This window comes from Hakea prostrata, chromosome 11, assembly GCF_041222555.1.
Source record: "Hakea prostrata isolate BN-2017 chromosome 11, UWA_Hpros_2, whole genome shotgun sequence".
Classification (NCBI taxonomy): Eukaryota; Viridiplantae; Streptophyta; class Magnoliopsida; order Proteales; family Proteaceae; genus Hakea; species Hakea prostrata.
In genome coordinates this window covers 4069607-4095691 of record NC_142610.1, presented here as the reverse complement: position 1 = coordinate 4095691, position 26085 = coordinate 4069607, and the positions used below count along the sequence as shown (strand labels likewise).

General features: G+C 38.1%; 1 protein-coding gene and 1 pseudogene across 3 annotated transcripts; one reads left to right on the top strand and one right to left on the bottom strand.

Moving 5' to 3' along the window:
• Positions 1-14751: 14751 nt before the first annotated feature.
• On the bottom strand, positions 14752-16058 carry LOC148999646 (heat stress transcription factor B-2b-like; annotated as a pseudogene).
• Positions 16059-16195: 137 nt separating this feature from the next.
• Positions 16196-23629, top strand: ROPGEF14 (RHO guanyl-nucleotide exchange factor 14). Of its 3 annotated transcripts, none has more exons than XM_089140125.1 (9): positions 16196-16475; positions 16611-16654; positions 17364-17515; positions 19855-20247; positions 20878-21032; positions 21109-21183; positions 21288-21557; positions 22060-22407; positions 22961-23629. In XM_089140125.1, exons 3-9 carry the CDS (start codon positions 17452-17454, stop codon positions 23327-23329), a joined length of 1674 nt encoding a protein of 557 aa, XP_088996251.1. In that variant the 5' UTR covers positions 16196-16475; positions 16611-16654; positions 17364-17451; the 3' UTR covers positions 23330-23629. The 3 variants fall into 3 exon arrangements, with proteins under 3 accessions (XP_088996251.1, XP_088996250.1, XP_088996249.1); XM_089140124.1 differs by having other exon boundaries at positions 16590-16654; XM_089140123.1 differs by having other exon boundaries at positions 16569-16654.
• Positions 23630-26085: the final 2456 nt, after the last annotated feature.

Genomic DNA, 26085 nt, shown 5'->3' with positions numbered 1-26085 from the left:
GGTTCCATGTGACTGATTTCAAAAGCAAAGTGCGACTTTGTGTGAGAGGAAGTGTTGCAGAGAAAGGCTGCAATTCTTGGCTGAGACGATGTGGAGAAGGTGGTTCTAATGGAGATGTAGACGATGTTCGTGGAATTTCAATTTGTTCTTGATTGAGAAAATGACTTGGTTTTGAGTATTTGACGGTTCATTTTCTGTGAACGGATCTTGATTAGGTTTTCATTGGTGGAGATGAAAATTTCCAATTCAAAAGGAACGGTTGTTTGCTTCTTTTGAAGAATCCTAGTCTTTTCTTTTGGCTTTTTCCCTTCTTGTGCCGTCACGATCTTTTGGGGGTTTTCCTAATTGCTTCGTATCTGCTTCAAGAAAAAGCGAAGGAAACAATAAAATCCAATGTTATCCTCTGTTTATGAATGTTCTTTGGTTCGTCTTCTCTAATCTCTCGTTGTCTAGCCTTTCTGCTTAGAATATCTTCTATTTTGTCTATTTGTTTATCAAATAAGCTTTGGGAAATGCTATGTAGTTATAGTACTTTCAGAATTTATAAACGTGTTGAAGTTTTCAACAGCTCTGGAACTGTGAGATTGGTTTTGAAACTCTTAATTCTAACCAAAGCTTGATGGCTAGCGAAAGTAGCAGTAGTTTTTATCGACTTTCATTGGATGCTCTTGAAATCCCAGCGAAGGTACCATCACAGTCTCTAGAGAATCTCAACTTGAAGCCTCATAGGTCGTCTGATTCTGCCTAGGAAGCTATACGTTTTGCTTCTTCTAGCTGAAAAGAATGGTTAAACTACAGAGATTTCAAGCTTGTTCGTACTATTGGGAGTGGCAACCTTGGGAAGGTCTGCCTCTGCCGACTTAAGAGCGAAGAGAGTGGTTTTTACGCCATGAAAGTGGTGGATAAAGAAACTTTGGGAAGGTCGTTGTTTTTAGGGCTCCATTGCCGGATGATGTCAGTCGCCGGAGACGAGAAAAGGCATTGGAGTTGGGTAGAATGAGGGTTTCATCATGTAAATTTACGAAATTTTAAAACCCATCAATGTAAAAATAAAAAATCACATTTACAATTAAACCCCTGTCTTTTAACTCAATACCGTTGGATTTCCTTTTGCAGACGTGGCAAGATCCCTACCATCGGCAGCTGGCAGCAGCCGCTGCCGCAAATAAAAATCCCAACACCAAGTGCGCAGCTTCGGCAAAACTTGTTGGTTCAACCCCGATGGGTGGCTCAGTTGGCAAAGCCCAACGCTTACACGTAGGAGGTCAGAGTTCGAATCCCCTCGGGGCCAAGGGCGAAGCCTCGTCTATATTAATTATATAAAAAGCGCCTTGAGGATGTAGTCGTGGTGCGCGCAAGCTGGCCCGGATGAACCTCATTTCCAAAAAAAAAAAAAAAAAACTTGCTGGTTCGCCTCCATCGGTAGTATATTAGAAGCTCTTAATCTTAAAAAAGAAATTTGTCGGTTCGTTACTTGGCAAACTTGGCGAACCAGCGAATTTTATTAATAGTTTGGGGCAAAACATTGGTTAGTTTTAGTCAGATTTTGACTCCCCGAAAGTTCATTTTGAGCTCAAATTTGGTGTCTAGCTGTTTGATTCCAATAAACACATTGGAATCGTTGATTTTGCCTAAAATCTCACATAAATTGGTATTCAAATGAAAAAAATCTACAAAACTTTCAGATCTGTGTGAAGCTCAATTGATCATCGCAAACAATGTTATATCCGTTAAGAATGAAGGCAGAGTTATTGCTATATGTCGAAGATGGAAGGAAAATATGGAAAAAATGTAAGAAGTAGAAGAAATAAGCTCTTGAAAAGAAAGAGAAATTCATGAAAAATAGGTTGGAAATTCATCTAAATTTCAATGCTTTTTCGGTTTATATCGCTGAAATTCTCAAGAAATTTGGCAATATTTTGCAAATCGGCGATTTTTTATAGATATTGCCAATATCTCACCGAAACATTGTTGGTTTAAATTTCGATTCAAAACAAATTTCACCAGTTGCCGAAATTCAGCAATATATTTTACCACGGCAACATCTTAAAAAATGCAAATTACATATGACCCCTTGTTTTTTCAATCAATTACATTTATTACCCAAAAAAAATCAATTATAGATGTCCCCTTATTGCTTCAACAAAGTGCCCATTTATAACTTTCAATTCTTAATAGTAGGAGAGCATTTGTAATTGATTTTTTTCTCCCAAGGATAGAAGATGTAATTGATTACAAAGGGGCTACATGTGATTTTCCCTCTTTGAAAAAAACCAAAAAAAAAAAAAAGAAGCAAAACATAAATGCCAGCAACAAATCAAGGATTTGCAAACAAACGAAATTCTTAGAGTATATTTTGTTTGGGTAATTAATAAAAAAAAAAAAACTTTTTATTAATGACATCTTGATCTATTCTAAGGATGAGAAAGAGCATGCCAACCACTTAAAGTTTGTTTTGCAAAGATTGAGACAAAACAAATTATTTGCGAAGTTTTCTAAATGTGAATTTTGGCTTTCACAAGTGGTGTTTTTGGGTCATGTTGTATCTGTTGAAGGAATCAAAGTAGACGCAGACAAAGTCAAGGCAATGGTGGATTGAGACCAACCCAAGTCAATCACCGAAATTAGAAGTTTCTTGGGACTTGCAGGTTATTATAGAAGGTTCATTGAGAATTTCTCTAGATTATCTTCCCCAATGACAAAATTGACAAGGAAATGTGTGAAGTTCGTGTGGAGTGAATCTTGTAAAAAGAACTTTCAAGAGTTGAAGAAGAAATCGACCAATGCACTTGTCTTAATTGTGCCTGCCGATAACTCTAGAGGTTTGACAGTTTACATTGATGCATTGAAGATCGGTCTTGGTTGTGTCCTAATGCAGCATGAAAAAGTGGTTGCTTATGCATCGAGGAAACTTAAAGAGTATGAGCACAATTACCCCCATTGATGACCTTGAGTTGGCAGCGGTGGTCTTTGCTTTGAAGGTATGGTGTCATTATGGAGAGAAGATAGCCATATACACTGACCATAAAAGCTTGAAGTATTTCTTCACCCAAAAGAAGTTGAATATGAGACAACGTCGATGATTAGAACTAGTAAACAACTACGATTGTGATATTCAGTACCATCTGGGTAAAGCAAATGTAGTGGCCGATGCTTTGAGTAAAAGAACACTCAAGAAGTGATTGATCTTAATGCACTCAGCAAGCCTTTATTGAACTCCATTATAGAGTTGGAGTTAGAGATTGTGCTAGAAGGTTCCGGTGTGATCCTTGCCGCTTTGATAGCAAGGCCTACCCTAAGAGATAGGATCATTACCTTATAGCCTTTGGATACATTGTTGTAAGAAAGATAGAAAAGATTTCTTCGGATCCTCAAGAGCTAATTGATTTTTCTTTCTCTTTCGATAATGCTTTATTGTACAGGAGAAGAATGTGTTCCCCCCCCAACAAATATTAATAAAAAGAAATTTTAATTAGGATGTTTGTTGTGTTGTGTGGGGCACCCCACCGGCGGGCTTCTATTGGCCAGCGGGGGGGGGGTTTTTTTTTGGCCCCGCCGTGTCCCCCCCCATGGGGAAATAAACCCCGGGGGTTGAAAAGGGGTTGTTGGGGGGCCCAACTGTTGGATGGGTAAAAAATAGTGGGTGTGGTGTGGGTTGGGGGGGGGGGGGGGGGGGGGGGGGGCGCCCCCGAGGTTGTGGGTTATGGGTTAGGGAGACACCAGACATGTGGGGTAGTAGATGGAGCATCTAGTGTTGCCAGAAGGCCAGTGGTGGCAGAAATATAGGTTGTTGGGATGATTCGGGTGTGGCCTGACTGTGGTTTATGGGTCCTGGGGTGGACAGCTGTAGCAGCGTTTCCTCGTTTTGTATCTGTTGTGTAGTAGGGTTAAATGAAGAGGGATATGGGGAGCCATAGTAAGGTATCGGGTAGGAAGGGAACCAAGTCAGAGGGAAAGGGTATGGCGGTGTAGTTGGCAGGGGGTTATGGATCCCAGGTGTTGGTGCTGGGGTGGAAGAGGGGGCAATTTGATAACCGTCGTTGGCAGGCATCAAGTGCTGCAGGGCCGTACTCATGGGGTCAGCTTGCATTGTGAGAGGCACTAATCTTTTTTTCTGGCGGGGTTCTTCAATAGCGCCGGTGAGTTGTACCGTTTTCATCGCGGCTTCTAATAATCGAGATGCCGGTGGGATTCCCCGAATATGCTCTCCAAAGACTACAGTCTCAAAATCCTCACACATAGGCTGCTGTTCGCATCCATGGAGACGCTGATGGTCCGATTGGGCAGCAAACAATTTGTTGCAGCGAGAATCTTCGTGACCGATCATACCACAGTAAGTACCGTATAATGGAAGCCTTTCATACTTGATTTGCACCGTGGAGGTTTCACCATTTTTCCGCTGTATTTGCAGCGAGCTGTGGGCTGATCGAGTTTAATGGTTGTTCTAACTCTCGCGTACGGTATCTGTTCGCCAAACTGGAGTCTCGAGATAATTAAAGCTTTCTGGGGAGATCCGATCATTTTGGCGAGTTTAGTTGCCGCATTTGGATTCGCCACCTCCTGTGGGATGTCATGAAACTGTATCCAAATGTCGAAGGTATCGAAGTTCCATTTCTTCTCAGTATTCCAACTAGAACCAGATTGGTAGCCACTGTCAATGGACCCTCATTCAATACATTCTTTAAATCTAACTAAATAAGAATATCGCATCTGAGAATGGGATTACCTCTACCTGAGCTACTGTGTTCCATGCTTTCCTCAAGCCCTCTGTAACCGCTTGTGTTCGAAAACGCTTGCCTTCAACAATCTTACCGGCGAGTGTTTTGTTGGGTGTAAAACAAGGTCGATTATCCTCTTCCTCATCCAGAATAAGGGTATTTGGGGTTGTTCTTATTTCTGGGGTTGTTGCTTTGGAGGATGAGGCCATTGGAGTGACTGGAGGTTGACTACGCACTACACCCAGGGAGAAAACAGAGCCGAAACAAGAGAAAAAACAGATGGAGAAAACTGCCGGGAAGTTAGGTCATGAATCATTAACCCAAGGGTTCGCCGGAAAGTTAGGTCATGAATCAGTAACCCAAGGGTTCATCGGAAGTAGAAGGGGAATAGTCACTCGAAAGAAACGAGGAAACACACTCTCTTCAGAGAGGACAAATAGAGAATACCACTCTACCCATAATGTGGCATTTCTAATCCGGTGAGCAGATTCAATACTTAAAAGCATACTACACTCAATCATAATTTATCCAGATCGAAATATGATATTCCATTACCATTTACTCGTTGGTATTCTTAATTACTTGTGTATTGTGCAACTTTTTTTCCCCTCCTCAAGTAAGGTTTGGTTTGGGTCAATTTACAGGCACCTCGCATATTCTGCAATTTCTTCAAAAGCTACCACATACCCTGAGCATCCAACATTTCAGAACTCCTGGCAATGCTCTTGTTTTTTTTTTTTTTTTTTTTTTTTTTTTCTTCTTCTTCTTACAGTCCAAAACATGTATGTGTAATCCAATCTATTTCTTGTGCTTGGTCTTCCCTTGTTAAAACAATCGAATTTTATAAAGAAAAAAGATAACCTAAAGTTTCTGTATTTCAACATTAACCTTGTAATATTTTATTATTAATATTAAAACAAATTGCACTAGCACTTCAAAATAAAGGCCCTAAAAAAAGACATTTCAAAATTGGATCTCATTGGATACATTAGTCTTTGCACAAAAACCGTTAAACATAGTTACTTCTTTCAACAATGATATAACGGTTTTCAGTGACAAATTGGACTAATGTATTCAATGAAAATCTAATTTTTTAGTGTCTATGTTTTTCAAACATAAACTCGGGTGTCATTGTTTTTAAGACCTCCATTTTGGGGTGTTCGTGCAATTTGTTCTTAATATTATTTTGATCAGCAAGAAGAAAACTGTCACTAGTTTTACATCTCATCTCTCTACAATTATTATTTTTTATTTAAATATCCCTCTAAATTTGAATTCCATTAACAAGAGTCAAACGTAATATTGAGTAAATACGTGACTCAACCCAAGTTTTAGCCCATTTTAGGTACCCCAAATGTAAAAAAAAAAACTCCTCGATTTTTAATATAAGCCAACCTCTCCCAATGCTAATCCAATGGTGACTTTGACATGTAAGTAGTAATATCTTATATGACCTTGTTTACATACACTTGAGGTCATGCCGTCATGTCTAACGTGATTTAACCATTTTCAATGACAAATTGAACTAATGTGTCCAATAAAAATTCAGTTTTGGGGTGTGTTTTTCAAACATAAAGCAAAGCGTCAACACTTTAAGGTCTCCATTTTAAGGTGCCGGTGCAATTTGCTCTTAATATTATTAGAAAAATGTAACTAATTTTACTATCCCATCTCTCTACAATTGTTTTTATTTTATTTAATTATCCCTTTAAATTTGAATTCTATTAAGAGAATCAAAGGTAATTTTGGGACCAATATCAAATGACAAGGAAATGGACTAGATAAACTTTTATTTACATACACCTGTAAGTTGAAACCGGGCCTCGCCGTGTCTAACATGAAGCTTGGTTTGACCCAATTTCTTGATCCATGGTTACAATCTCTCAGCCCAATGGGCTTCTGGGCGCGGGCTTTTAGGGCATAATCTCTCCAAAACTTCAGCAGCCTAGATTCCTTTCTCAAAATTTTTAATGAGAAACCTCAAATTTTCATTTTCTTCCCAATTTGTTGGTAGAGGAAGATAAGGAGTCTCAATCCTCTACAGCTATCTCTCATATTTTTTTCACTACAAATTAAGAGAAGATTAGGGTCCATTGGAAGGCCCACCTCTGATAAACTTTAAAATTTGATTTATCTTCTTAATTTGTTTGGTAGAGCAAGATAAGGAGTGAAGTCTTGATCTTCTAATGTTCTCTTTCATATCTTTTTCAATACGTATTAAGAATGGGGTCTATTGAAATGCTCACTTCTAATTTTTTTTACCAAAATTTAAAGGTAAGCCTTCCTCTTAATGTATGATAAAAGATATAAGAAGAGCACAAACCTCTACTCTGATAAACAAATGATCCAACTTAAAGATAAGATGGTGACAGCTTATTACTTCATTAATTGAAATCACAAACTAGAAGAAAATTGCAAAAAACAAGGGGAAAAAAGGACAAAACCTTATGCACTATTTACCAAAAAAAAAGGACTATCAATTAATGTTTGGTACTTTCGCCGACAAACATAATCAAGTTGTGGTAGAAAAAAAGAGAGTCAAGGTTGGTACCATGCAGACCAAATTCACCTAATCACGAATGAATAAATATAATAAAAATATGAATTAGATATACACCTCTTAAATTTGCAAATTAAGATATTAACAATCTTTGGGATTTATTTTATAATGTTTTATATACTCAATTACAATGTTATTATTAGAGTAACAAGGTTAAGTGATGATTTAGCATTTACTATACTTTTAAAACTCCCAAGTTACAATCCTTTACCCTCATGCAGGCTTCTAATTTCAATGAAAAAGAGAAGGAAAAAAAATTAAAAAGAAAAATGAAAGAAGAAAGGGTAGTGAACAACTATGATTGATTTTTAGTTTTTTTTTTTTTTTTCAACTTTTATTTTGCAGTATGAAGAAAATTTAGCAAGAGTTAAGTATGTCTTTTTATATTTTAAAATTAATAATACTTGGCACATGGGCATTATAATATAATAAATCTAGATGATATAAACTTTGATATTTTACAAATCCAAAAAAGGTATGTGTAATTTGCTTCAAAACAAAATGAACAATAGTCGGATACTCATTTTGAGACTCCTACTCATGTTTTTTACCTTGGCCTTCCATCTTCCATTAAGAGAATTAAGAGACAAACATTCGCCTATATCTCTAATAGGCTCAAGTCCAAACTCAAAGGATGGAAAGCCTAGCTTATCTCACTTGTAGACAAAGAAATCCTAATCAAGATTGTGGCTTTAGCCCTCCCAATCTACCCTAATGTCCTGCTTTCTTTCGCTTGTGGGTCTATGTCATCAACTTGAATAAATCATTAGAAATTTCTTGTCTAAAAATACTGAGGGTAGAGGTATACATTGGGTTAATTGGAGCACTCTTTGTACGAGGAAGTATGATGGGTGTCTAGGTTTCAAAGGCCTTCAATGTTTTAACAAAGTTCTTCTTGCCAAGCAAAGTTGGAGGCTTCTCATTGAGCAAGATTGTCTTTGGTCAAGGGTAATGTCAAGGAAGTATCTTAGACACAACCCTTCTTTGAGATGGAGCCTTTTAGAAGTTGTTGTTAACCCTATGATCCTAACCCAAAAATCCATATTATAGGTCCAAAAACCTGGAGAGCAAGTATAATGTAAATGTGAGCTATCTAGATAGAGATCATTGGATTGAAACCTGAACCAATGGAAGTGGATGGTGAAGATAATATAACTAGAGAGTTATTGAAGTTTGGAAGAAGGTTTTACTCAAACACTGATGGATATGGAAGATGGATCAAAAATTCAATGGCTGCACATTTGGAAGGTCCCAGAGGTCAGGTAAGCACTCCCATTAGTGTGGTTTAAGTGTTGGAGAAGAGCCAAGGGAAGAACCACCCCCGAAACTGCTCTTAAAGCAATTTCAGGGGTCAAGGACGATTCGGGTATGGGTCTCCTGGGGCGACCCCTACCTCTTGCTCGTGAGTAAAAAGGGTAGTTGGGTATTTTGACGTTTTAAACCCCTATTTAATGATTTCTTCGACCTAAAATGTGTTATTTTACTCACAAGCAGTCAAAGAACTCATGGCAAAGAAAGAGAACATTGCGGAGATCTTCTAGAAAGCTTTCCATCCACCAATTGAAATTTCCTAAGGTTAATATATCATTTCTTCTTCAAGTTACCTTTTTTCGATTCTTCACCATTGGAGGATCCTTGTGGAGAGATCCTTAGTTTAAAAGAGACCTAAACCCTATCTCTATCTTGGCTTTACAATGATCATACAATCACTCTATTCCACCTTTCTTTCAAGGTAGATTTCAAAAAAGACATTTTTGTGATTCGTTAGGTTTTCAATTTGATTTGAGTTTTTGAATGATTCCTATTGCTTACAAATTGTTCTTAGATGTTTTTAGAGTTTTTTACTTTCTTTGGAAGAGTTTTAGAATCAAATCCTATAGCTATTTAACTGTCGGAGTGATTTCTATCTCTACTCGGACATGGGTCTCTTCGGGTGACCCCTACCCCTCAATGGTCTCCCATAGGGGTCTTCCCAATCAACCCCTACCATACACTATTCATGGAACCCAAACCCCCTAGGTTGATTGACCATAGATCTCCCCAAGCAACCCATACTCGATTGACCAAGGGTCTCCCCGACTAACCTGTACAGCTACTATTCATGCGACCCCTACCCCCCAGGTTGATTGGTCAGGGTCTCCCCAGGCAACCCTACCTATTACTGTTCGTGAGAGCCCTACTTGCTAGTTTTGGTGTTCGTTCCTATGTTGGTTTGGGATTTCTAGGATTGTTTCTAACCATTAACTATCATTTAAATAAGTTTAATTGGGATGTGATAAAGCACTTTTTTGGTTTCTTTTAAAGAAGTACAACTCACTTGCAAGGTGAGGGAATTCATTACCTATGATTGTCTTTAATTCTTAATGTGATGTTTGACTTGTACATTCACTTACAAGTTGCTATTTGGAGATGGTAACATTCTTGTAATGCTCTGAAATTCTAAATTATGATTGTTTACATGAATTATTGGCAAGCCAGGCCGGTCGGCGCACCGCGACATGCGCAGTCGCCGACGAAGGGCGGAATCGCCCCCGGGAGCGACTGAGACATGACCAATTTGAGCCATAAACACTTGGGGGTTTTGCCTAAAACATCCTTACCGTTTATTTGGCCTGTCCACTTTGCGGCCGGTTTGGAATTCTTACTTGTTTGCGGCCTCCGTGTTGTCTGTTTACATTCTTTCCTTGTTGGTTGGTCTGCTTCCTTTGTTGCCCTCGGCCGCTCCCGTGCGGTCCGGCCCCCGGGGTGTGGCCCCCCTTTGGGCCCTCTCCTTTGGCGCGCTCCCCGGCTTTTTGGCGTGGTGTTTCGCCTTTTCGGTCGTTCGCTTCGCCCCGGGCGTTGTCGCCCTTTGGGTTCGTGTCGCGGGGGTCGTGTCGCCCCCCGCTGGCGCCCGTGTGCGTTGTCGCCCCTGCTTGTTTGGTGCCTTGTTGACTTAGAATAAAAGTGGACTTGATCCTAGGTTCTCTTAGAAGAAACATATAGATTAGGGAATATCTCTAGGTGGTCTAGATGAAACATGGTTAGACACCATGTCATGCCATTCCCCTATCAGCAAGAGTATTGAGGTTGAGTGACTCGTGGCAACAGTGTGGGGTGGTGGGCGCTCAAGACCGGTAACCAACCTGTGAGAGCACACAACCACATTGTAGGGGTCATTCATTAGTAGGGTTGCATATAATAAGCTTGGGCTCATGGGCGCTCAAGATCGATGAGACTTTGTGAGAGGACATGAGAGCTTCCTACCCATTTGATGCGTCCAAAATCTGCTCAGCCCTTAGATCTCCTCGTGATGACCTGCAAAACGAAAGCGTCAAATGTGGCCCGACCGCGGGGGTCGGGAGTCCACCTCCGAAGGCTAAGTCAGTTGATGAACTTAATCACAAACGGCTCTGCTAGAAGCATAGAGCTAAGGAATAAAGAACTAGAAAAGGTGATCTAGATCGTAAGCCGCTGATAGTTTACGTCTATCAGTATGTATCTGAATCTGAGTCTCAGATTGTGTGTTTTTGATCCATCCCCTCACCTCGTATGGTGGTGAGGTTTATATAGAGTGTACCTTCGAATCTCCTTCGTTGGATGCACTTGAGCCTTCTTCGGGTAGTCGTTGGATCTTAACAGTTAGATCTGTTGAACAATAGACTACTACTAGTTTGGACTAGTAGAGGACTCCTGAGATAACCTTTCGGTTATGTGATGATTATCCCTTCGATAATGATTAGCCGCAGCCGTCAATTCGAGTCTGCCATCATTAGGGTAATTAACCTAATCTATAAGTAGGATTAGGGCGTGCTTGTAGCTGAATAAGTTTTCTTCCTCAGCAAGCCATCTTCTGGATCCGGTTCGCTCGGGAGCGAGTCGGTTCCCTCTGTCTCGACCGAGGTCGAGGGTCGAACCAGGTATGAACCCGGTCTGATCATAATTTCTCCATATCACCATTATATGTGGATGACCAATAGGGTTAAGAGAGGGCGTAGTTCCGAATTGGTTGGATCCATATGATACGTTGACTTTAGATAAGGAATGATACTGAACCAAAAAGGCGAGAAGCATAAGGGGAGGTATCTAAACCTAGAATGAAGTGACTAATTAGAAGATTATGCATTGGGCTATGTAATACCTTGACATGCATTAGTACTTATGCCATTAGTATGCTTGATGAGATATTGTTATCCCTATACCTCAGTTGTGACTCTCAAGATCGGTAAGACTCCATGAGAGGTTTGTGGGAGACTACCCTAAGGAGGCTAGTGTTATATCTTAATGTGTGTCTTCCTAGATAGAGACTTGTACTGGTTAAAGTATATGAACATTATTTCATCGCATTGCATAGTCATGTCACTGCATATCATGCTAGCATATTGTGGTTATTACTTTTGTATGAATGAAAGATATGCATATTTATATGAATTACTCGTTGAGTTCTTCATAACTCATTCCTCGTAGCTTGTTGTTTTTAGATGTATTCAGAGGTGAAGAAGAGACTCTGAGTTTGTGTTCGAAGATACTTCCCCTTAATTATACAGCTAAGGAAACAATGGGAAGTGACTGTAGCTCGTGGTACAATCCAAGTACTAGTATGGAGTATTATTATGGCCTCGATCAATAATGATAGAAGACGCCTAGCTTGTTGTTGGGATTATGAATTAGACATCGACCTGAAGATGTTAGTGTAGAAATGCTTGGAGAAGAAGGTGAAACATTAGAAGAAACAGACATGTTTTTGATTTATGCCTTTCCGGTTAACTTTCCTTTAAATATTAGTTTTATTTGATTAGACTTCGCTTCCGCTTATTTGTTTTGAGATTCTTTAGAGATCCTTGATTACTCTCGATATTTATTCTTTGATATTGAGCATTTTATTTATTTTTTCTCATAGTTATGTTATTATGTTGAATGGTGTGTGTTGTGACTTGAAACCGGATCTTGTGAATGCGGATCACTTTCTCGAATATTCAGGTCAATAGTTACCGGCTTGGTGGATGTAACAGTTGCTTTTGTGGTTGGTGTAGTGTTTTGGTTGGTAGGGATTTTCTTACTCATGGTATTCTCAAACGTATTGGTAATGACCAAAATACGAATATTTACTGCGATCCTTGGCTGCGATCCTTGGCTCCCAAGCTTACCTCTAAAAGGGTTTTCAAACGCTCCCCACCCACATGGCCCTTTGTTAGTGAGTGAGCTCACACTTGGATCTCCTAGGCAATGAGATATTTTGCAAAGCAGTGCTGGAGATTATCTACTTTTAAGGCTTGATACCATGATCATTAGAAATTCTTTCTCTGATTGGATCTCTTTAGTGCATGAAAAATACAAGGAATAATTACTGTTGCCCCCTTATACTTTGATTTTATTAATACTTTATCCCTTGTACTTTTTAAAATTACTATTCCAACCTTTAACTTTGTCAAGAATTACTAATGCCCCCTTACCGTTAAGCTCCGTCGTCAGTTTACTTGATGATGTGTCATCTATATATTTTTTTTCAAAATCCAAAAAATAACCCTGCAATTATCTTTTTACTTATTTGCTCTTTTTTCAAGTTATAATACTACCCTTAATAGGAAAAAAAAATTAACTTTAATTTCACTTTTCTTTTTTAAAAAGAAACCACCAAATAAAGGAAAGATGTGATTTTTTTTTCTCTAAAAATAAATCACCAAATAAAAGAAAGATGTAATTAAATAGAAACTAAAATATTAAGAAATATAAAATTTAATTCAAAGCTGAAAATTGAAAATCACCTAATATATGCTGACCATTATGTATATTACCAAATTTTCTATCAATTAGATCTTATATGCTAATTTGTTTGTAAAACTTCCATCATAGTGATTATGAAAAATTTAAGTGGAATGTGAAAGTTTCAACAATCATAAGTATGTGGTCCCACCAAATCCAAAACTAATTCTAAAATATAAGATTTTAAAGATATAATTGACATGCAATATAATTTCTATAAATGAGGGTAATGCCATATTTTTTTACTTCTTAATTTTAAGGGCAAAATAGACATTTCATATTTGATGTTAACAACCACTTAACACCTTTAGAAGTGAGGGGGCAATAGTAATTTTACAAAGAAGGGGGTTTGATTAGTAATAAAATCAAAGTATAAGGGGGCAATAGTAATTATCCCAAAATACAAACATTGTGGCGACTTGGACAGGGTTGATGTAATTTGGAGCTCTCTCTGTTGGACCATCTGGAATGCTAGAAATGCATATCTCTTTAATGGCTTACCAATCTCTATTTTTCATATCTTGACCAGAAGTTCTTAGCTAGTGAGTGGGATTTATGGTGTTAATTTCTCAACTACTATTGGTGACTCTACTCTTTTTTATGCAATAGATCCTTTTGAATGGCTCATTCCTGAGGAGCTAGGCCTTCCATTTGCACATTGATGGCTCATGAGATAAAACCTCTTGCGGAAGTGGTAGGGGTTGCATCATCTGGGATGCTCTAGAGAACTATATCGCTGCTCAATCCAGTTGGCAAGAGTGCTTCAACCATTAATTCTGAATTGGTGGCCATTTTCTAGAAGACCCTATCATGGCTAAATCTCTATGTTTCACACATGGCCATCTCTAGCATTTAGCTGATTTTTTGGGAAATTGCTTCAGTGCTTTGCAATTACTAAGCTATGAATGGTGTGGATGAATTCTAGAGAATCTCGACACCCACTTTGAGTCCCCCCACTTTTTGAACTATACCATTGAAAGAAAAAAAAAAAAAAAAAAAAGAGTGGTTGAGATTTGAGATCCAATCTTGACCACCACTTGAAATATGGATCATTCGCAACTCAATGATGTCCATTTAATGCGCAACACTGAAGCCAAATCAGACTTTTTGGCTAGATGTCACTTTACTTAAGCTTGCCTGGCACTTGGCCTAGGAGAATCTCCTTGGCTGATTTTCAATGAATCCTCCTTACCCCTTTTTTTTTTAGAAAATAAAGGAGAAAAAAACCCCCCAAAAAAAAAATCATGTCTAACGACCACAAAAAAAAAAAAAAAAAAAATCATGTCTAACGATGTTTTTTTCTCTCTCTCCTTTGTTTTTAACTTCACCAAAAAAATATCATGGTTTTCAAACTTTTTTTTTGGGGGTAAAAATCATGGTTTTCAAACTTAGATCACCTAAAACGGATGAACGTCAGCACATGAATTCTACAAATGTCAAATCCTAGAACCAACCAATGAAAATTTGAAGTTTATTGGATTACTTTGAGAGAGGAGCAACGGAAATTATTCTTAACGATGCGTTATCTGGACCCTTTGAGGTTTGGTCCACATCACTTTTAGTTCTGTTTAAGTTTCCTTTTGCATATGGCTCCCCTGTAGTTTCAAGAAATGATTAAATAAAGACAAGCTTAACCGAAACTATTAGTTTAATAATTTTTGTGATGAAAATATCTTTTTTTTTTTTTTTTTCGATTTATTTGTTTTAGTTTTTTCAGTTTGTTCTTGCACCTCATCACTCTCTCACGTGTTTCAATCCGATAGAAACACCGAACAACCGTGTGCTCATCTCCTCCTCCAGCCTAACTCGGCTATGACTCAGTCGGGTGGTGGCATCAAATTCCCCTGAAAACCGCTTCGTCAGCATCAAATCAAGCGGCTTTTCATTCATGAAGCAACTATTCTCTTGATGTGAAGTTGCATACTTGCCCATTAAAACAAAGATGTTGTTGCAGAGATTCTTAATCTGCGTCAATTATTGTGTAAGTTGGATATTTTCATTTCTCAACCGCTCGTTCTGGTCTAAAATCTTAGCAGTGGTGCTACAGCTTGTAGCGCGACACAAAGTAGTAATTGTGGTTGGTGTTGAGGTTGAAGAGAAAACCTATGCTTCACCGAAGTTTGTTGGAAAAGCCGGCGGAACCGTAGTTCCTACTGCCGTTGTTGTAACTGTATTCACAGCCATTGACAGCTTCCACCAATGAATGTCACACAAAAGTTTTTTCTCGCCTCTACAGAAACACTCGTTACAAATTTCCAACGATTAGGGACGATTTTTCTAAATCCCTGAACGATTCCATAAAAAGGCGAAAAATATTAGTTGTTGACGGATAAACTCCATCACCTGAATTATAGGAAGCCCAGAAGCTTCAAGTATTCAAAAATTTAATGATTCAATTATATTTGCTGTCAAATGTCAAGGGTATTTTCATCACAAAAATTATTAAATTAACAGTTTCTGTTAAACTTGTCTTTATTTAATTATTTGTTAAAGCCACAGGTGCTATATGCAAAATAAAACTTAAACTAGACTAAAAGTGATCTAAACCAAACTTTAAGGGGTCCAAATGAAAAATTACCTTTAATTATTTAATTGTTCATATTTGGTGAATGTGTTTTTCATACTAAGGACATTTAAATTGGAATTAGTAACTTGAAACTAGAAGGCAGATAGTATAGAATCCGTGATCTCTTCATTAAGGTACATCAATTATTACTGATTAACTCTTCAATGATCCCTACACATTTTCTAATGTATCAGTCAAATATTTCCAATCTCGTGACTTTATGAAAATTTAATAATGAGAGTTAATAGAAAAATCATCATTACATGTATATGACACGTGTCCTAAGGTGGGTCCATGTCCATCGATTGTATGAGGGCTCCAAGCCGATATCTCCACCTTCACCCCTCCCAAGAGGCCAAGACGCTCCGTTTTGAAATGGTTTAAATTCAACCCTCAAGGAGACAAAAAAACGAGAATTTTTCGGACCCAACAAAACAATAATGATTCGAACCAGCGCTGCACCGACCCGACCCATATCCTCCGCTCCTCCGCTCCAAGCCAAACCCCCAAACCCCTTTGCCTTTATGCCCTTATCATTTACTCTCTCTCTCTCTCTCTCTCTCTCTCTCTCTCTCTCTCTCTCTCATCCTTTTCTAATAATAAATTAATCGCTCATCTTCCTCTCTCGAGTCTCGCCCCTTCTCTCTCAGTCTCAACAAACATTTGACATCTCTCCTCAAATTTCGCTCGACTTCCAAATTCCAAATTCCAAATCCCAAATCCCAAATCCCAAATCCCAACCCAGCATTTGTTCCTTTTCACACTTCAGGCTTTCTATTCTTCCACTCTGCACTCTTCTCACAGAGTTACCAATATCTTTTCGTCTTCTTATTTAAATCCATTATTGAATGTCAATCTTCCACCTCCACTGTCATGTTATCTATCCATAGAGGTAAGAATCTTTCATTCTGTGTATTTCTTCTCGATTTTTATTTGGGATTATATTATCTCGTCGATGACGGAGGTTTCTATGGCTGAAATGCAGATTTCTATGGCTGAAATGCAGATTTCTATGGCTGAAATGCAGCTTTGAAGACGAAGTCCTGTGCAGAGGATTCGGGCTCGTCGAAGGTTAAATAATTATCACTATCTTTAGCTTCTTCTCGTTTTTTCTTCTGTATTCAAGTTCGTCTCGGGGATTGGATTAGGGGTTGCAGAACTAATTCGGAGAAACCACTGTAACTTTTGTCAAATTTGAACAGGATCGAGCTTAAGGCTTAGAATGCTGCTTCCATACCCGTTTCATTTAATCAGCACTGGCAATCTCTTTCTCTCTCTATCTATTTATTTGTCTCTCTTGATGGCCCCTTATTCGTTAGGAATATCCAATTTTAGCTTTCTTTTTTATCTTATTATTAAATTCCAAACTCTAGGTTGATTTCTGCTTTGCTATTCAATCTGTTTATCTTCTTCAGTGAAGCTCTAGTAATCTACTTTAACGTAAGGTCGCTAGAAGTGTTAACTTCCCTTTTATCGTTCTCTCTCTGTGTGCGTGAAGGGTGCTGACTGATATACAAAGGGAACCTCGAAGCAAAATTAAATAATGTTCTATATCTTATGTTCCAAGTGTAACACGAACACCGAACCTTTTTAGCCTCTGCTTTTTCCAAGTTTTTAACTTTAAAAAAGCTTCAGATTTAGGGTTTTTTACACTCTTCGCCTTTTGAGAGACTTTGGAATTTTTTTTCAAGTTCTTCGCTTAAAAGTTAAAACCCAATAAATTATTCGTTCTATGTATTCCGATTCCCATTCTGATCTTATTTTATTAACCCTTATGCAGGTCCAGGGGCTTGAGCTTGGACTTTCCTCTATCTCTAGTTCTCGACTTCACTGAGTTGCAGAAGAAGTTTATCAAAAGGACCTCAACTATGAGGAGACTGATTTGCTGTAGACAACACAAGGAGCTCAGCTTCGACTTTGATGAGCAAGACAGTAAGTGTTTTCTCCCTATTAGATCCGCAATCACAGAGATCGTGTGTATATTGGATCAGACCGTAACCATTGGATCCTATGGAAATTGATTTGATTATAGAAAGGTCACACCGAAATTGTGGTTCAAAGTGTTGAAAAGCTGTACTCTGGTGCGGTAGGGTCAGTAAATTGAATTTTGTAGGGGCCCACATGTCAGTTACGCTTGAGGTGGAGAGAGAACCACCATCTACCAAACCCACGATTGGACCACTGTGTAAATGTTACATGTGCCCTTCTTGTTTTATATATTTTTTTGGGAATTGCATAAAACATTAGAGTAATCACCATGGCTTTGTCCTTATTACCAGGGTTTGGTCTTGAATGAACTGTTTCCCTAGCAAAGAAAATTGTTTGGTCTAGAATAGTTGACCTTCAATACTCCTCTGTTACCCTCAGATTTTTATTTTTTGGGTAAGATGCTTCACTGAGAGTCTGAGATGGTTAAGAAAAAAAACTCTGATAGTTTTCGGGTTCCACATTAAAAAAAAAACTGGTGAGCCTAGGGTTTCTTGGTAAGGGGAAAGTGAAAGCTCAGTAAATTTGTGTGGTAGCTGTGTGGGACTCAAAGATGATAAATGAGGAGTTCTGTAAACCTTACCCCACTTGTATATACTGATTAGTGATGTCACACTGGATAAGTGTGGGAGACAGAAGAAATCAGTTTCAGAAAAGGGAATGCCATTGATGTGTGGTAGTTAGCATGGTTTATATTTTAGTTCTGTGTCCTGGAATTCTTTTTCTTATTCATCTTTTCTAGATGCGTGTGGTAGACTTCTGTGAGGATAAAACAAAATGAGGAGCCATCTCAGTCTTTGCATGTGTCGTCAGGCATGTGAGGTTTCACATAAAAAACTGCTTTCATGAACAGTGATAACATTTGACTGAGTCTCACTGGCCTTTGCTCCCATGGTTGGTTCCACGTTTGTGCATCTGCGAAAGCCACATGTTATTTTTGTTTGGACTCCAGTGTAATTAGCAATCATCCACCACCGTAGTTTGACTTCTTGTATATTTTGTCTCCCGTATTGGCAGTTGGTCTTTAATTCTTTATTGTAGTCCTTCAGATGACACGGGCATGCCATGGTTGATTCGTTATCCGTGATGGGCTGAAATAGGCTTGTTGGGTTTTATGGTTTTGATGCGGCTGTGGCCTGTGTGTGTAAAATAACTCAGAGATCCTTCTTTAAGAAATTATTAGGGTTCATCATTCTCATCCTTGTCAATTTGCAAGCATGTTTTGAACGATTGGAAGCTTGCTAAAAATTTTGGTCCCAACAAAAATTGGAGCAGACTGACTATCAGAATTGCAGGGTGGAACTGTATAGCAATCTGAGGATTGGACCAAAAATTTAGCTGAAATATTTTGATATGAACAGAAACATAATGGGGTCAAAAATCAAATTCCAAATCTTGTTAGGAAGTGTATATTCTTAGGTAAAAGAAATAAAATTACACAATGCGGAGACATAATGGGGTCAAAAATCAAATTCCAAATCTTGTTAGGAAGTGTATATTTTTAGGTAAAAAAAAATAAAATTACACAATGCGGAGCCCATTGTTAGTTTGTTAAAAGCAGTGAACAAGCATTGGAAGTAAGGTGTTAAGGGTAGATTAGGGCCGAACTGATTATTACAAAGTTCACGGTATTCTACTGGTGTATGGTTTAGTTTTGAGTTCATCTCTGTACCTGATTGGGGTCGTAGTATGGGAGCGGACGCAGGCGATAGCCACAGTCCTAGTGCGTTAACTTGCCCAAAATTGCGATCCGCCCATTTATACATTGCATTCAAGATAGATCTAACGTCCTTGACATCTTCGATCCTTTCTGCAATCAATCTGTCAGCCAAAAAATTCTGATGTTGCAGAAAAGTTTTCCTCTAAATGAAATTGCATTGCTGATTTGCATGGTATTTATCTGTCATCAATTATCAACAGTGGTGAGAATTCCTATTTTCATATTGCAGTCCATTTGCAGAATTATTGGATTTCAAATTAAGGGGGTCTTCACTGCAAAAATAATTTAATGGGGGTAAAGTGGAGAAAAGAAAATGACATAAACTGAATGTGGAGATCCAAAATTTTCCTTCACAAATTCATCGTATATGAGTTAGTGAGGAGTACATCCTCAAAATTATGCTTTTGAGTTATAACAAGAATTCAATTTTGTGAATTCCTTCCAGTGCATTAATGTTGTTGGCTTTGGTTGCTAACTTAGAGTTGTCGAGAACAAAATATTTTGGTCTCTATCATGTCAGATCCTGGAAGCTCTAATTATGGTACCATCTTTGTTTCATTTTCAGGGATAGTAACATATAATGGCCTTGAGACTTGCATTCTTAATAGCTGTACTTATGACAATGAAAGTGGCCCCAGTAGAGGAGATGGTTGCCCAACAGACTCCTTGGATGAAGATGCTTCTAGCTGTTCTTCTAGCAAAGATGCTTTTGGGTCATTTTCCTCTCAATGTCTGGTAAACAAGCCAAATGAGCATGATCCAAATGAATGGGAGGAGGTCTCAAGCTGCTCACAACACATCTTTGCCAAAGAGAAACCAGCTTACTCCATCCAATTTTCAGATGTGGAGGCTATGAAAGAACGATTTGCTAAGTTGTTGTTGGGTGAAGATGTCACAGGAGGGAAAAAGGGCCTCAGCACTGCATTAGCATTATCAAATGCAATCACAAATCACGCAGGTATTACAAGCATTCATTTCTAGTAGTCTGATCTTTCTGTGAGCTATTTTTTTCCCTTATTACAATGATAGTTTATTTGTGGACTACTACCTCGTAAGTATTCTATTCAGTATCTGTGAAGATTATGTGTCTTTGACTGAGAAATAATGGACGTCCTCGTACACATGAATTAATCCCTCACGGAAAATTGTTACTATATGAACCTGATATCTCCTATTGAAATGTGCATTTCCATGAAATGGGGCAATGTTCCTTTTCATGGTCTGTGATCTGCTACCTGGTAGCTTTTTTAGTGTTCAAATTATGATAGATATTACCTTCACATCTCGATCTGTAAGTGTAAGAGATGCACAAAAGTGGCAACGTCAAAACTCATGGTCAGAATGTTGATTTTGGCATCTTTGGTTTAGCAGCTGAAAAATCAAGAGTCATACATTTGTGGGCCATAATGAGATGGAACTGTGAAGTTGACCAGATGAATTTCTTAAGGTGAACTGTGAAGTGAGCGAGATTGTTTTTGAGGGTCATTTAGAGGATGTTTTGCAACAATCATCCATAACATTTCGCTTAATTTTGTGCCTCATTACTCCCTTGTAGCTTACTGATGAGATGCTGAATATGACATTGCAGCATCAGTATTTGGGGAGTTGTGGAAATTAGAGCCACTGCCAGAAGAAAGAAAGAGCAGATGGCAAAGAGAAATGGATTGGTTTCTCTCCCCCAGTCATTACATGGTTGAACTAGTTCCTGCGAAGCAAAATGGAGCTGAAGGTGGAACCTTGGAGGTACTTTTTCTCGAAGGGTGGAAACCTGTCCATTTATGCTTGTAGAGTATGTTTTTTATTTGGTTGTTTACTGCAGATTATGATCCCAAAAGCTCGCCCTGACATCCACATGAATCTTCCTGCACTTCAAAAGCTTGATTCCATGCTCATTGTAGGTGTTTTCCTTCCATTACATAAAATGAAGAAACTTGTAAATTCATTGATCTAATTTTTTTAATTCAATTATTCAATGCCCCATTTTGCCTGATTGTGCAGGAATTACTAGATTCAATGGTGAACACAGAATTCTGGTATGCTGAAGGAGGTAGTAGAGCGGAAGGAAGGGATAGAAATGAGAGGCAGAGTAAGAGATGGTGGCTTCCATCTCCCCGTGTTCCAACCACTGGGCTATCCGTTACTGGAAGGAAGAAATTGATATGTCAGGGGAAGCTGGTGGAACAAGTGTTCAAGGCGACAAAGTCAATTAATGAAAATGTTTTGCTTGAAATGCCTGTTCCAGCTATCATCAAAGATGCACTTTCTAAGGCAAGAATACTTTTCCCAATGAGTCTTTATCTTCTGAAGATATGCCAACGCCACTTTGTAGTTTGTTGGTTATAACTGAATTTTGTCAGTCATGGAATTCTGCATCGCAATTCTAGTCTCCTTTTTATTTGGTTTACCTCAAAACCCCCCCCCCTCTTTTTTTTTTTTCTTCTTCTTTTAATGCAATACTCTTACAAACTGAATTGGGGAATGCTCATCAGCACTGAGGAGCTTTATCCATGGGGAAATTATTCTTGCAACGGTAACCTAGTGCCTTAGGTGTCCAAAAAGAATTAGAGAAGATTCTCTGCAGCATCGTGGCTGAAACTAAATTTATGGTTAAAGCTAAAATTTCTCTGTTAGTAGCTGCTCTCATGTTGGATTAGTGAATTAGAGAAGTACTGATTACATGGTATGTGTACATAATGGATAGTTCAGCCTCTACTCTTTGGTTTTGTTAATCACATTTCTCTCATCTTCCCTCTTTTCTTTTGGATTACAGTCTGGCAGGGTAAACCTTGGTGAAGAACTTCATAGGATCTTGACTGCAGAGTTGGGCTCTGTTGAGGAAATTTTTGATTCCCTCAACTTGAATAGTGAGCATAAAGTCCTCGACACTGTGAACAGGTTGGAGACTGCAATTTTTGCCTGGAAACAGAAGATTTCTGATAATTTAAGTAGTAAATCACCAGGTCGAAATTCATGGTCTTTTGTGAGGGACCCCATTTCTGAGCTAGATAAGACAGAGGACATGATGGAGAGAGCAGAAGCCCTTCTGCAGCTTCTTAAGACGAAGTTTCCAAGCCTTCCTCCGACTTTTCTTGATGTTACCAAGGTTCAATACAACAAGGTTAGTATTTGAATTTTCTGCTCTACAATAAACTGAAGTTGTAACTCTTTAACTAGACACGATTGCATAGAGGTTTGATATTGCCAAGGGGTTCGAAACTAGCTAGTGACCTGGCTAACTATCTGGTCTGCTACTGTAGTTCCATATGAACAATTTTCATCCACTGCATCATGCATTCATGATGATTCCATCTGGTATGGTGGACCTGGCTGCTAGATTGCATTGAGTCTAATGACCCAATTAATCACCTCAGTGATTTCCGACCTAAATTATTCAGTGGCTGATTGTCAAAAAACAAGATCCAGATATCATACGTATTTATGATTTCCTCTGATTTCTTTCTCATGTGTGTCATATTTCTCTTTGTGTCTTCATCAGTATGAGATTATTATCTGTATTAGAGCATTGTAAAGATGCATAAGGAAAACCAATTCTAGCAACAAAAATACATGGTTTTCAGCACCTCTCTGTTATGCATTTGCATCCTTTTGTTTAATGGACTGCTACCCTAGCCTATCTGAATTTGATTTGGTTTTGCATTCGATTACTATAGGATATCGGGCACTCAATTCTGGAAGCGTATTCAAGAGTTTTGGGGAGCTTGGCATATACCATCCTCTCTAGGATCAAAGATATACTCCAGGAAGATATTTTGAGCAATCCGAACTCTTCGGTGACTTGCTGCTTTCATGGAATGAATCTGAGTAGAGACTATGATACTCTGGTACATCACTCACTTATTGATCAGATGAACTGGGTCGATGAACAATTCCATCGTACCAGTGGAAGAAAGGCACTTGATGCTGAATTGTCTGACAAGGAAGTTAAAACAAATTCACTTACTGCTACCCCTTGTAGAAGTCGAGTTTGGTGCATTGGCAGTGAAGCATGTAGAAGTTTGTCTGCACCGAATTCTCCATGATAATGGAGTTGATTTTCTGAAAGTCCTCCCGTTTTTGTTAGAAAAAGTGGTATATATAATGTCAGTGAAATATAAACAGTATAGTTAGTACAGGCGTCGGCTTTGAAGGAAATTTCTTCAATGTCTAGTAATTTCTGCAGATTATACCCCTCCTTACCTTGTAAACATGAATACATGATTTAATGGTGGGTGAAAAAGCTAATACAAGATCTGAAGAAAGACAATTATTGTACATAGAATAAGATATGGGTAATTTTCATATGGACCCCCTAATGTTTGGTCTATGTCATTTTTAGTCAAAAAAAAATTGAGACTTTGCATATGCCTCTCCCTGTGCTATAGAAAAAGTCAATTTATGGTCTATCGTTTCAATTTGCCTGTTTTTTTTTTTGGGCAAATTTCATTTGGACTCCCTAAGGTTTGGTTTATGTCATTTTTAGTTCAAAAAATATGAGACTTTGCATTTGCCTCCCCTGTATTATAGAAAATGGTCAATATAAGGACAAATTATCACTTTTATGACTAATTTGTCTTTATTCTTTTCTTTAATTTAAATTTAAATTGTTTACATATACATTCTACCTGTCATGAAATTTGTGACTCTCATTTTAATCCAAAAATAGGGTTTGAGCTAAGGGGTACTTGAGTAATTTTAACATATAAATGTGTTTTGGTTATATTTTAAAATTTATTTGAATTTAAGACTTTTCTATAATTTTTGGACTAAAAAGAGAGTCATGAGTTTCATGGCATACAGGATGTATATGTAAAAAATTTAAATTAAAAAAATAATAAAGGTAAATTGGTCATCAAAGTGATAATTTGTTCTTAAATTGACATTTTCTATAGTACATAGGAGGCAAATGCAAAGTCTTAGTTTTTTTGGACTAAAAATGACATAAACCAAACCTAGGGGGTTCCAAATGAAATTTTCCCAAAAAAAAAAAGAATAAGGGCAAATTGGTCATATAAACGATCATTGACTTTTTCTATAGCACAGGAGAGGCATATGCAAAGTCCCAATTTTTTTGAACTAAAAATGACATAGACCAAACCTCAAGGGGTCCATATGAAAATTACCCATAAGATATTTGAGGATGAAAACGGATTGTTTTTCAAAGTATCTCTTAAGTGAGACCGACCCTTCTGGAGAGGCAAGAGGCAGCCTTTGAGTCTAGGGGTAGGCGGCAGAATTCTAGTATGTGTTTGGTAACATTTTTGTTCTAGGGTACAGTTTTTGTGTAAAGCCATTTTACATGACTCTTGAGGCAATTTTTTGTTTGGAAATGAGGGTTTGATAAGTCTGTTCTAAAAATATTTCATAATTGGTCAAACCAAGTGTGAAATCTCACCTTTGGCTGCTTCTACTCAAAATAGAAATGACTCCGTAACAGTGAAATCATTGTTTCTTGTTTGTATTTGTGAGGCTTTTTGGTGTCTTTCTCTTGAAGGGATGAAGAAACGAACCATGTACAAATGGGCAGAGTTGCAATTCGCTGTTTCATAGTTCTAATGATGGCAACTCCAGCCATTACCATAACTTTGCCGATCAATGCAAATTCTTCAATTTGATATCGTTGCATCCCTCTTTCTTCATTTCAAACAGATTCAAAGCTTGACCATGAGAAAAGAATAACAAAAGTGTTTGAAAGCGTTTTTGCACTGCTTCTACTCAACTTTGGCTCCTTATGGTCATCCACATATGTTGGGGCAGATGTCTCTTATGTTTTTTCATGATAGTCAAGTCATTTTTTGGATGCCCCATGAGTCCAACCCTAATATATGCAACTCTAGCTACCATCACATGTTGATAGTTGGCTTATTTGATGCTATTAGACCCATCCACTGCCACCATAGGTCACTCGGCTTCAATACCCTTGTCGAAAGGGTAGTAGTACTCAAGGGTTTCCTATCCAACACCTCAAGACGCTTATCGACCATGCATTTAGTAGGTCTAAATGAATAAAGTTACAAGGGTATGGGTGAACCCACAACCCTAGTCGGTATATCAATATAAGTGGATAATGTCTTACCATCCAATCCAAACACATCATTTTCACAATCATCATTCAAGTAATTTGAATAGTAAATAAACATAAATAATACATTATCTTCCATTCGTGTAAAGTCTCACGCAATTCATAATGAATATACGATATCAATATAAATGAGAATTTAAAAGCAAGTCAAATACACAAGATATGATAATGTATTTCCTCACAATATAATAACAAGCAATAAAATAAAATGACCTACACGATATATGAAAGTGTGTCTTGTTAACAACAATAATAATCTTTAATGTCTAAGAATTCCACAAATTGAGGGTGCAAACTACCCCGAATAACCCTAGAAACATGAATATCAAGATGGGAATCAATCGGGGATCAACTAGGAATCAAAGGGGCCCAAACACCCACCCAAACCAAGGGGTGGTTGGATAGGCCTCCTAGAGCCGGTCGACCGCCCACCCTAGGGCTGTGACCAAGACTCCCCCGATTTCAACTTCATTTAGAAACCAACTCAAAAGGGGGGGGGGGTTTGGGGTCTTTAATAGAATAGTATTAGAGTCCCCAAAATATCTTTCAATCATCTCAACAAGTCCCCAAACAAAAATCCCCAATTTGTCTCTGAGAGAGTCTCATGCGAATATCTCAGAGAGGTCCAATCTATCTCAAATGGGTGGAATGGGGCCATCAAACACTCAATATAGGTTGAGAGACTTTTGGTTCTTAGGTTTTTTTTTGGGTCTCAAC